Genomic DNA, 13137 nt, shown 5'->3' with positions numbered 1-13137 from the left:
AAAAACCCTAAATCAAACTGCTGAAGATAAAAAAGACAAATATCTGAGATGAAAAATGAGCTAGATGGGATTAAGAGAATATTTTATGTTGAAAAAAGGAAACAGAATCCCTGAAAAGCTGAAATGAACAAAGTATTCAGTTCAGTTCAGTTCAGTCACTCAGTCGTGTCCGACTCTTTGCGACCCCATGAATCGCAGCACGCCAGGCCTCCCTGTCCATCACCATCTCCTGGAGTTCACTCAGACTCACGTCCATCGAGTCCGTGATGCCATCCAGCCATCTCATCCTCTGTCGTCCCCTTCTCCTCCTGCCCCCAATCCCTCCCAGCATCAAAGTCTTCTCCAATGAGTCAACTTTTGGCATAAGGTGGCCAAAGTACTGGAGTTTCAGCTTTAGCATCTTTCCTTCCAAAGAAATCCCCGGGTTGATCTCCTTTAGAATGGACTGGTTGGATCTCCTTGCAGTTCAAGGGACTCTCAAGAGTCTTCTCCAACACCACAGTTCAAAAAGCATCAATTCTTCGGCGCTCAGACTTCTTCAAAGTCCAACTCTTACATCCATACATGACCACTGGAAAAACCATAGCCTAGACTAGATGGACCTTAGTCGGCAAAGTAATGTCTCTGTGAGCTGTAAACAATGTCAGGCATGGGAATATACATGTAAATAGAGTTATCAAAAGAGAGGAGTTGGAGGTTGGAAGCAAAGAAAATCTTTGAATGTCTGTACTTGTCTTTCTCCACATAGCATTCTTAGTGCCTAGCAAGGTGTCTGATAGACATTAAGCATTTAATAAACATTTGTTGAACATATGTGACAAATAATAATAATAAATAAAAAATAAATACGTGAATGCTTTTGCAGGCTATAAGGGCCATTAGGGACCAGTAAGGAGAAGAGGATGGAAAAGGGAAGCTTAGTAGAAGTGATATGTCTTCACAGCCCTGGAGGATGGGTTCAGTCTGAGGATGTATATAGATAGCCTAGAGAGCCAGAGGAGATGGGGAAGGGCGATCCACCTAAGAAAACACAAATGAAGACTTGGAAACAAGAAGAAACATGGTTTTGAATATTCCTCCTCTACTGGAGTGTCTACTCCATTTGAGGGATAAAGAGAAATTAGGTTAGACAGATGAGTTAGGCTCATAGTACACAAAGCTTTGGGCTTCCCAAGCAGTGCAGTAGTAAAGAATCTGCATGCCAATGCAAGAGACACAAGACACATGGGTTTGATTACTGGGTCCCAAGGATCCCTGGAGTAGGAAATGGCAACTTGTCCCAGTATTCTTGCCTGGAAAATTCCATGGACAGAGAAGCCTGGCAGGCTACAGTCCATGGGCCCAAAAAGAGTTGGACATGAATGAGCACACACACAACTTTAGAAACAGGAAACAAAGGTAGAAGCCACTGAAAATTTTCAAGGGGAAAACAAAAAGTGTGATGGTGGCATTCATGATGGACTAGAAGAAAATATTATGTTGAATGGAAACAGTGGATGGGGGCAACTAGGAAGTTGTTAAAACAATCCTGTCATGAACTGTTGAAAAGCCGTTTGTGAAAGCACCCAACTGATTATCAGCATAGACTAGCACTTGAATAAATGTTACTGGACTCTAAATACTGGGCAAATTAATATTTCACTTAAGGACTAAAGCTTTCTTGGTTCAAGAAAATTTCAAAAGTGGCCCTAAGAATCTATAATGTATTAAAAATATTACTTGATTCCTAATACATCATTTTAGGGGCTTCCCTGGTGACTCAGTGGTAAAGAATGCAACTGCCAATGCAGGAAGCTGCAGGTTCCATCCCTGGGTCGAGGAGATCCCCTGGAGAAAGAAATGGCAACCCACTCCAGTATTCTTGACTGGAAACCCATAGACAGAGGAGCCTGGTGGTCCATGGAACTGCAAACAGTTGAACAGGAGTGAGCAACTAACCACCACCCAATTTCATTGCTTAAGAATGTTAAGAACTCAGACACAGAACTTCTATGTAGGACAGATGGATAAACTGAGGCCAAAAAAACGATGTGAGCACTCCAAGTTCATAGAGCCCCAAACAGTCAAGCTGGAACTAGAGTCCAAACTCTACCTTGTGAAACCAAGGGCTCCAAGGGAAAAGAATATGGCTCGAATCCCCAGGAATGGGGCAAGAGTCGGGAAAGGGACTCTTTTCAACTATACTTGGCCGAGGGATTTCAAAATCTTAAGACTGCTTAAGTGCAGCACAAGACTGGCCTCGGAAGCCCACTACCCACACACTCTACCTCGGGAAGACTCGACGAGGCCCAGAGCCACCTCTCCCGCTCTCGCGATACCTGCTCCCGGCTCCGCTAGGCCCCGCCCCTCCACCGCAGCCCCTCTGTCGTCACTTCCTGTGGGTCTGCAGGCAGAGGGAGAAGATGGCGGCCCTGGGGGAACCCGTGCGACTGGAGAGAGGTGAGTGGGGCCGAGCCTGGGACTGACGTGGGCGGGAGGTAGGGGAGTGCCTTGTCGTCCAAAGGGGCGAGTGGGCCAAGCTCCGAGACCCCGAACCAGGCTTTCCCTCGCGCTGGCGCCTGTGGCCACCGATGTCGATGCGCCGGGCCCGGGGAGGGGGCTTGACGCTCTTGACTGATCCTGAGACCCCTTCTATGTTCACATGGACTATCCCGGAGCACAGCATAGTTCACCACCACTTGTCTGCATTCGCAGACACACGCTGTACACGCTCTCCCTGGGTGGGCACGGCCTACTTTGCGTTCAGAGACGTGTCAAGCTGAGCAAATATCCCACGCCCAGTTCGGACAGACTACACGCCCTGCCCGTATTGACGCGTTCATACACAGTGTTCCCGCCTTCACTCACCCAGCCGGGCCACGCAGCGCGTTCCCACCAAACCCCCTCTCATTTATGCACAAATGCCATCATTGCTTCCACCACAACCTCGCTTGTATACGTATTGGGGATATTTCCTGCTTATGGTGTCCCTCCCGGGTACGGAGAAGGTGCTTTATAAACAATGCTGCTGTGGTTCTGGAAAGAAGGTTGCATAACTGGAAGGAATAGTGATTGTAAATTACTTTAAAGTGCAGCAGTATTCTTCATTACAAATCCTACGATTGCTAACTGGTTGATTGCTTGCTTTTTAGAGCAGGCTGTCAAGGAAAATAAAACCTGTTCTGCTAAGTAATTAAAAACCGAAAAGCCAGTGAAGTAAAAGACTGTGAGCCTAAAAACGTACTGTTGCAGTTTTTTAGCATTCCACTATTCCCCAAATTCTTTATTTCATATAATTTCAAGTATACTTTTGACACACCTGTGTTAGAAGTCATCAGTAAGAGTCAAAAAGTAAAACTAGACGTTTCGAGTACTAGTAGTAAACAAAGAATAAGATGGAGATTGACAGTATATTTAAATATTAACATTTGCATTTACAGTCTGACTATTTAAGTAGCTTCTGCTCTAAAAAGGGATACATTTTTAGAATTGAATTTTGGAGTCTTTCCTCATATCTTTACACAGACCCATGCACATTTAACATTTATTCCTTGTGGTATTCACTATTTGTGAGTCTCTTTACAAGTAATGTTTTCCTCTGGCCCACCAGACCATTAATTAAAGTATCATTTTGACGGAGTAGCAGCTTACTCTGGGAAGATTTGCTAAGTTAGGCCTAAGCCTGTGACATGTTCTTCCAAGCACAGTGACACTGTGCTTTGTAGACGGGAACAGATTTGTTTGGTGTTAACTGGAGTAGGTGTTTTTCTTTGAAAACTGGTTGTGGAATTCTAACATGTTGGCAGTCTTTTGTATTGTTAAGTGCAGTACAAAATGTGAAGCTTCACCTCTGGCATTTAGTTTTGGTAGTCGTGGCTTTTTGTTTTTTTCCTGTTTCAGAGTTCATTTCAGTTCTGCAGTAAGAGTGCTCAGAACCTGAGGATAAGCTATTAGTGGATGCCATTTAGCAGGATAAGAAAGATTACATCCACTCTGATTCTTACTTAGCATTCTGTTTAACAGATTCTATTAAGAAACTCTCCCAGCATTCCTATAGTATAAAATTAGTTCATATGATCAAGATCCTGAATGCCTTCAAAGACATTCAAACAAGATTTAGTGGAACACATTTGAGAACATACTGGGTACAGTTTAGGTTCAGTAAAGAATATTTTACTTTTTCAATTTTTTGTTGGAAATTTTCATATAGCTTGTATATTACAATTTTGTAGGTCAGAATATTTGATGAACCAGCATTCCCGATTTACCAGCTATTCTGATGGTGGGAGATGAGAATGGGGAAAGTCTGCCCCCCTGCATTGGATTAACATCGGTTTAAGCTTCTATTACCTGACATTGAAAAATGTACTTCTTTCTTCACTGCATTTATTTTCAATTTTCCAGTTGCAAACAAAGACAGCCATACTGATTCTATAAAGAGAAAAGTTCCAATCCTTTAGTATAATAGAAAATTTGGAATTTCTTCCACTTAAGACAAAAGGAGGGAAGGAACTTTAGAATAATAAGTACTCTAGCCCCCTGTGGTACAAAAACTGTTAAAAAAAAAAATCGGGAAAAATAGTATGAAACATGACTGAATCTTGTAAAAGTTTCTTAATTTGTAAAACACTTTTCCTGACACTTCCCAATGAGAACTGCCTAACAGGCTTAATATATTTCAATAAAAGTGTAGAACATCTTAATGTTTCTTATTAATTGGTGCTAATGTGACATAACATTTACGCTTGCCACATGCCAGGCCCTTATCATGTTTTTTTGTTTCATTGGTCATGTAATTCTTATAAAGGAGATATACTGTTATTTCTATTTTATAGTGGAAAACAGACACAGGGAGTTTAAGTTACTTGCCCAAGATCACCCAGCTGTTACTGATACCATACTCACAAACTAATTGCTTTGTGTTTTGTAAACATGTATTTGACTGAGCTTGTCCTAATTAAAACACTGTGTGATGATCCTAAGTTGAAAGCAGACCAGTTAATTTTACTCATTGGCATCGTTGTTTTAAATTGTGTTCCTGCCAGTAACTAACTGCACATGTTATTGAAGTTTTTGTGTGTACATATATATTAAGTTTTCTTTTGGAAAATAGTGACTTCATTAGCACACGGCGTTTTATACTGCTCAGCACTTTGGTTACTACTGATGGTAGGTGAATTTTTATTGACTAAGTAGCTTCTGATAATACTGTCAGCTTTTCTGAAGTACTTCAATGTTCATGTGTCTGTGACATTTGAGCTCCAGTTCTTTCTTGTGATGTTTAGGACTTTATATTTGTTTTCCTATGTCTCTTAAAGATACGGTTTTTCAGATTTTATGCATGTTTAACATCAGTTTTTCTTCCTAATCTGCTGTAAAATTTAACATTCTTCTCAGTCTTTACATTCCCACCCTCCATACATGAACCCCCCCACATATGAGTTCATACTCTTAGGCTTTTTTTCCTCTGTGTTCTATATATTTCTTGTTAGCCATTGAGGAAGAAATCCTAAATGCTGCACTGTTACAGAGGCATTTAGAGAAAATTATCTATCAGTGTGTGTTTGTTTAACTCTAGATATTTGTAGAGCAATTGAATTGTTGGAAAAACTGCAAAGAAGTGGAGAGGTACCACCACAGAAACTTCAGGCTCTACAAAGAGTCCTTCAGAGTGAATTCTGCAATGCTGTAAGAGAGGTAAGTAAATGGGATTAAAATTGACTATAAACTTGCGTTATTTAGGGTAAGATAACATTCTGAAATTTGGGTTTGTAGTTTCTTAATTTTAGAACCCACCCCTCTCATTTTTGGAATCTGTAACAGAAAACATGGTACAAAGATACATAACTTTTTCTGAAATTTTGACACATTTGTTAACTTTAAAAAGAACTCAAGCATGTTATATTTTGAGATTTAAAATCACAGTGATAACTTTGGGTTTTGCAGGTATATGAACATGTCTACGAGACTGTGGACATCAGTAGCAGTCCTGAAGTGAGAGCTAATGCAACTGCAAAGGTACATTTTTTTCACTTACTGAAAGTGAGAGGATTCATCACAAGTTAGAGGTTTAAAATGTGAAGTTATTAGTTTCATAATAGGCTTATGTTAAAAACTAACAAAAAGTACCTTTCAAGTTATACTAAACTCGATTACCGAAAAGTACGACTTTTTAATTGGCTTTACAAACATATTTTATGCAGTCTAGATGATATATTAAAATATATTTGTACACAAATAATACATATCTATAATATGTGGTTGCTGTAGGTAATATATGTATCATTATGTAGATATTCATCAAAATTCTGAGGTATGGATTATTAGTCTCATTTTATTGGTGAGGAAGCATCAAATTAGATTACTTGCTTCAGATCACACAAATAGTAAATGGTAGATCTGAGGTACTCCCCTATGTTGCCATTCACTTTTTCCTTAACCTTAACTCTGCAAATAGGAGGTTACCTCCTCAGAGCTACAAGTGGCAGCTTTTATGTGTTTTTCTGTACCAGTGTTTTCCTCAAATAATTCAAGCATTGATCTCTGTCCATCATATGTGGTGGTAGTGGTTCAGTCACTAAGTTGTGTCTGACTCTTTACAACCCCAGGGACTACAGCATACCAGGCTTCTCTGTCCTCCTTTATCTTCTGGAGATTATTCAGATTCATGTCCTTTGAAGCGATGATGCTGTCTAGCCATCTCATCATATGTGGGTTAGAATAAGTTACTGTCAGTAGTAGGTGACTTATACTGAAACTAGTCCTTAGCAGGTAATTATTCATTAATAGTTAACTGGTTCAGAAAAGGCAATATTGGATTCTCTGTTGAGTCTTGTGGGTATTGTTTGACAGAGTGGGAAAAAACAATTAAAACTTGGGTTTAATTCCTGACTTTCACAGCCTCCTGAATTTCTGAGCCTTAGTTCCATTATCTCTAAAATGAAGCCTCTTTAAGAGCTTAGAGTATTCAGCAAATCTTGATTTTCTCTCTTTCTTCCCATGTTTCTCATATACCCTGATCTAATACACAAAAAAATAGTACCAGATTACTTAATTACATTTAAAAGCAAAATGAAACCCGAGTTCTCAACTTTGTGTTAGAATTCCTCTGAATTAGTCTAAACTTGAAAGATGGGGCTCTGTATGGGTTAATATACAGTGCAAATAGTACAGCAGCCAGAATGACTGCATAAAAGGACACCTGCCTACGTTTAGGTTACACACATGGGTTGTGCCACCCCAAATGCCCCACAGTTGGTGGCATGTGAGGAGAGGGGCTTCTCCTTGTTAGTGTGCACAGTGTTCATCTTCCTGGCAAGGCCTGCTTGCCAAGCACTGCACAGAAGTTCTGGGCACAGGAAGGACCAGGAGTGACCTGAATTACCTCAGCACTTTCTGCGTAATCCCAGAGTAAGCTTTCCAGTCGTCCTCTTAAAAACACCATCTACTTAGCTTACCTTCACTGTCAGTGAATTTATACACATTCAGACATCAAAAATACTTCAAAAGTGGTTTTTAATTTGATACTGATTTCTAATTATCAGTATCACTGTGATTCCACAGTGATAAGAGAACACACTCTTATGATTTCAGTACCTTTAGACCATGAAATTTTTCTATTTTATGTCCCTGGATATGTTTCAGTTGTCTACTGGTTTGTAGTCTATGGGAACTTGAATAGAATTTGTATTATGCAATTGTGTGAAAATTGTATAAATCTTATGTTGAATCCATTCATAGTGCTTTTCAGGTCTACTATCTCCTACTTTTCTATCGTATTAATTTTTGAGAGTTTGATATTGAAACTCCAACTAAAAATCTACTTAAAAAAAATGTAGTGGGACTATATGTAACTTGGTTCTGTATTTTTCAAATCTGCTGTAAATGTGTTACCGTACCCTCATAATTTAAAAGAAGAAAGAAGAAAAAGTGGTTTTTAGAAAGGGACAAAAGAGTGAAGTAAGCAAAGGTCCTATTTTTTTTAAATATGTATAAAATTTTCTTTCAGGCTACTGTTGCTGCATTTGCTGCCAGCGAAGGGCATTCTCATCCTCGAGTTGTAGAGCTACCAAAAACAGAAGAAGGCCTTGGGTTCAATATTATGGGAGGCAAAGAACAAAACTCTCCAATCTACATCTCTCGAATAATTCCAGGTGGAATTGCTGATAGACATGGGGGCCTCAAGCGAGGAGATCAGCTCCTTTCTGTTAATGGAGTGGTAGGGATGCATTTTATTTCTGCTTGACCACTTGGGGGTGTATTTGAGTTATAGAAACAGTCGTGCCGACTCTGTGACCCCATGGACTGTAGCCTGCCACGCTCCTCTGTCCATGGGGATTCTCCAGGCAATAATACTGGAGTGGGTGGCCATGCCCTCCTCCAGGGGATCTTCCCAACCCAGAGATCGAACCCAGGTCTCCTGCGTTGCAGGCAGAGTCTTTACCGTGTGAGCCACCAGGAAAGTCAGAAACAGAAGATGCAGGGAAAGACCAAGCAGCTTTGTAGGTTAGAAATCCCTTGGAAGACTCTTAGGCACTGCTCTTTAGTGGAGTGATACTTTTTGAAGCACTTTGTATGTGTTTTGCTTCTTTCCAATGTAAATTAGCAGTGCTTAGTGTGATTTTTATGAAGTTATTAAGCTTTTTAGTAGTTAAGGCAGTACATTGAATCAAAAGCCTCTCCTTGGTTTAACTTTATCAAATAGCAATTGCTTGATTTACTTCTGACCTAGTGAAATAATAGGGCATGTAGATTGATACACTAGGTATTTGGAATTTAAAAACCAATTCCTGGACTGCAGACAGAATATGATTTAGCAGACAATTTTACACTGATTAAAGTGACAAAGGATTATTTCATAGGTTTATAGTTTGAAATGCTATAACATTAACATTTTTTACTTGTATGTGTTTTAAACATTTTTCATTTTGAGTTATTTACAAAACCTAGATATTAATTTTGTTTCTGTCTGTGGTTTGTTTTTTCGTAGAGTGTTGAAGGAGAGCATCATGAAAAAGCTGTAGAACTGCTGAAAGCAGCGCAAGGAAAGGTTAAATTAGTAGTGCGGTACACACCCAAGGTCTTGGAAGAAATGGAGTCACGCTTTGAAAAAATGCGGTCAGCAAAACGCAGGCAACAGACCTAATGCAGTTAAAACCTTTATATTCCATTTTGCTTTTAGCTAGAGAAGTTTTACTTGTGACCTACTGATGGCCACAATGCCAATGATTGTAAAAACAACAACAAACTTCCCGTGAAATCCTCCTTTCCATTTTATAAATACCTATTTTAACATCATTTATGGTTCCAGAGATGCATACACTTTTTTCTGACAAGAAAAAGTAAAAAGGTAATGAGGGCAGTTCTGTCCTGCTGTTTTTACAGGCCTTTTTCAACAAATGCAGATTTTGTCATAAAGTTGTTATAGATTTTTAAAAATGCTTTTTTAATATTAAAATGTACTTTTACATTCTTAAATCTTTTTTTAGGAAAAAAGGTTTTCTTTATTTGCTTATTTAAAAAGAACAGTTCTCCATTCTTTTTTTTTCTTTAACCTGTAACATTTCTTTATGCTTTTCCAAGAAATTACACATAATAGTCTCAGCAGTTCATTACACTATGAATTCATTGTTAATATCACTGCTGCATTTTGTATTTGAAACACACATAATATAATCAATGGTAAATTATAACTCAGCACAGTGGAAGTTTTTTACTTTTATTTAAACATAATATATAATGAATATTTGTTTGTACTGATTTATAAAAGTTTTTAAACACTGATACAATCATTGCTAAAATATGTATTCTTTCATAATATTTGAGCAGTGAGGCAAGAGAATGTAATTTGATTGTTTGCATTACTGATTACATCTTTCTGTTTATATTCAACTATATCATAAATTACAAATGCAAAAAAGGTTTAGGTTTCTTTTGCAAATTTTTTTTAATGCTATTGTTATTTAAATATATCTTATTTTTCATCCTTCCATTCCTAGAGATGAGCCAGTTAGTTTGTGATGGGATATAGCAAAGGAGAAAAAATAATACTTGTAACCTCACCAGCCTCAAGAGTTATAGCTCAATTTAAAGAATTGATACTAAGTAAGAAAAAGATAAGTTTAAGATATATAGAAATTATAATGTGACGCATTTCATAAGAATCTGCATACACTTTGTCAAAATGAGTAAGCACTCATTCACATTAAAGTTGTTGGATTTAGAGTCATGATTCTTACGATTCAAATATAATGAGAATTCTGAGATACTTTGATTTGTCCACTGGATGTCACTGTTTTACTGAAAGGCAGCTATTAGTGGATGACTGTGACTGAGGTCTTTTTAACGGCAGAAATTGAGTTAAGGTTCATATTTAGACATAACTTACAGGAACACTTGTCTGGCTTTTACAAATTTTAAGTGACAGGTGCTAGAAAGAAAATAATGGATTGAAATATATAAGGACTTTAGAATAATTATCAACGCTGTGTAAAGAGTGGGCATTTTGTGACATTCCTTTAGGAAGAATAGAAATGTGTATCTTTTTCTGCATGTTTGTGAGCACTGTGAATCTAAAAAGATTATTCCAGTTTTCAGTGATTTCAGAATAAAAGTCAATCAGCATTGTTATTTATCTTTTAGGTATTGAACACTGGATTGCATGGTTGAATGTGTTTTTAGTCCACTACAAAACGTGCTTGTTATTGATAGGATCATGTTGTTGAATTGTATATTTCCAAAATTAATTGATGTTTTTAAAATGTTGAGACCAAAGTAGTGTAGAAGAATTATGGACTTAATTTAAATGTAAAATTATTAGAGGTATTTGTTGTAGAGCTTTATATATTAAAGAGAGGTATTGGTGCATATAAAAACAGTAATATTATTGTTGTGCTTGTATTCTTGCATTACAGGGTAAATAAACCCTGAAGAAATCTTATTTTAGTATTGCTGCAGCTGCAGTAGCTTTTAAGGGTGTGTCAACATTTCATTATAAATTACAGCTTCCTGGTTCAGTATCTCAGCTGTTTCAGAACTTTCAGCCAAGTTAAATCTTTTTTGGTGTTGAAACTTAGTAAGTTGAGTAAGCTATTTTTTGTTTCTTCTACAGTAATCCACAATCTGTTCTTTGTGTGGGCTGGCACTTATTTATAATTTTTAAAATATGGATAGCTTAAAAGAGCCAAATACAGTAGTTTTGCTTGCTCCTGTTGAGCATGAGTAGCAGTAGTTTATTTTCTTTAATGCAGTTTTCATAGTGTATCCAAGAATTTTAAATCATGACCATAGAAAACTGCAGTCATTCAGTGGCAAAGATGTATGATAGTGATTTAGTATAGTGAGGAAATGAGGGGAGTTTTCATCTTATAAATGTATGGTTTATGAACATAACTAAGACATAGTAAATAATAGGTATTTGATTTGTAAATTATAAATATGTTATCTTCCCTCCCCAGTTTCCATTTGTTTTTTGGTATTTCAAAATGAGTTGACTCATTGATTCTCAACCTTAGCTGCATATTAGAACACCCTGCAGGCCTTCAAAAAAAATAATGACACTTGAGTCCTACTCCATACCAACTAAATTGCCGTCTCTGAGGTCGGGCCAGATGCTTATTTTTTTGAAGCTTTCCAACTGGTTCTAAAGGACACGTAGGGTTGAGGACCACTTGTTTCCCCCTTTATGACATGCTCTAATTACACTGGACTCTGTTTGGAAACATCAGAATAATTCAGTTTACAGCTACTACTAAATAGCTACAAATGTAAGGGTCAGTTATATTTCTTAGTAATCTCTTTGGGAATAAAGGTACTTGGCATTCTTTATTGGGGAAGTAACTACCACTTAACTTTTTTAAAAAATCTACCAGTAGCTTAAATGTAAGTTTTTAATGTCTGTCACCTTTCTGCCCTCTTTGCCTTTAAAACTTTCAAAAATGTCTATTATTTGAGAAAGCATGTTTAAAAATTGCAGATGATATTTAATAATATTTTCATTGATAATTACGAATTGTCTTAATATGGCCATTTTATCCATTAGTATAACACTAGGTTATAGTGGCCTCATTCTTTGGGGTTTGATAATTCAGATGGTTTTCTTTTTTTTAATCGTTGTCTTCCTCTTCTAAATTTTTGAAAATTACTTTGCTCAAGTACTTAAATAGTTTGGCTCAAGTACTTTCTTTACAATATAAGTGGATATTATAGCATTTAATAAAAGAAATGGCTATGGCTTATCTGAAAAGAATGTCAGCATGACTTGGTGTAGACTTACAAGACTATGTGTTGTGAATATTTTATTATGTGGAATGAGCATTGAAATATCAAGGCCTCTAGTAATTGTATTTCCTGAATAAATGTATGTTTATGAATTTTCTAACTTATATTTTGTTGTTCCTTTGCTAACAGTCTGGTTTTATACTTTTTATTGTCCAAAATGTCACTAATAGTGTTTCTTCAAAGGTTGTTATAGTTCTATAATGATGAAATAGTGGAAAAGTGCTTGTTCATTAATTTTCAAGAAGTTCCAGACTAATTTGTATATGGGTATAGTTTTTAAAAGCATCAGTAAACAATATGCTTTAAGTTTGAAGTAAAGGAATATAGTAGCCAAAATAGATTTAACACTTTTTCAGTGGGTGACTCCATTTATCATTCTGATTCTAAGGCTTACTAAAATAAATTTGTATCAGTTATATTTTTGTTATTTGGATTAAAAAAAATTGATGTAATTACACAATCATTGTGTTTCTGAAACATATATATACAATAATTTAAATGAGGTAGAAGCATACTCAGGTGGTTACTGGAACGAAACTTCAGATTCCTACATTTTGCTTTGCCTTTCATAAAATATAACTGGAGAGAATAAAGATTCTGTTGTATTATTTTAAGAGAGGCTGTCTGGCATGTGATTGAGAGCACAGAATCTAGAGCCTGACAACCCTGATTTAAATTGTAGATTCACCACGACTGTAACCTTCTGCAAGTTACCTCTCTGTGTCTTAGTTCCTTCATCTGTCGTGTGTAGTGAGGATGCCTGTAAGTGTCATACCGTGATCTGTAAAGCCCTTAGAAAATGGCCTGCATAGTAAATGCTGCTTACGTTTGCTGTTACTTTTGTGTGTGCTAGCTTTAGGGCCTTATTAGCTAAAGGGG

General features: G+C 37.1%; 1 protein-coding gene across 1 annotated transcript; it reads left to right on the top strand.

Moving 5' to 3' along the window:
* Positions 1–2361: 2361 nt before the first annotated feature.
* On the top strand, positions 2362–12674 carry LIN7C (lin-7 homolog C, crumbs cell polarity complex component). The gene is made up of 5 exons (XM_040258918.1): positions 2362–2439; positions 5558–5676; positions 5926–5997; positions 7988–8197; positions 8969–12674. The coding sequence occupies exons 1-5, from the start codon at positions 2403–2405 to the stop codon at positions 9122–9124; spliced, it is 594 nt and encodes a 197-aa protein (XP_040114852.1). The 5' UTR covers positions 2362–2402; the 3' UTR covers positions 9125–12674.
* Positions 12675–13137: the final 463 nt, after the last annotated feature.

This window comes from Oryx dammah, unplaced genomic scaffold (assembly GCF_014754425.2).
Source record: "Oryx dammah isolate SB20612 unplaced genomic scaffold, SCBI_Odam_1.1 HiC_scaffold_17, whole genome shotgun sequence".
NCBI classification, from domain to species: domain Eukaryota; kingdom Metazoa; phylum Chordata; class Mammalia; order Artiodactyla; family Bovidae; genus Oryx; species Oryx dammah.
The sequence above is the reverse complement of the archived record's forward strand: the minus strand, read 5'-3'. Positions and strand labels throughout refer to the sequence as shown.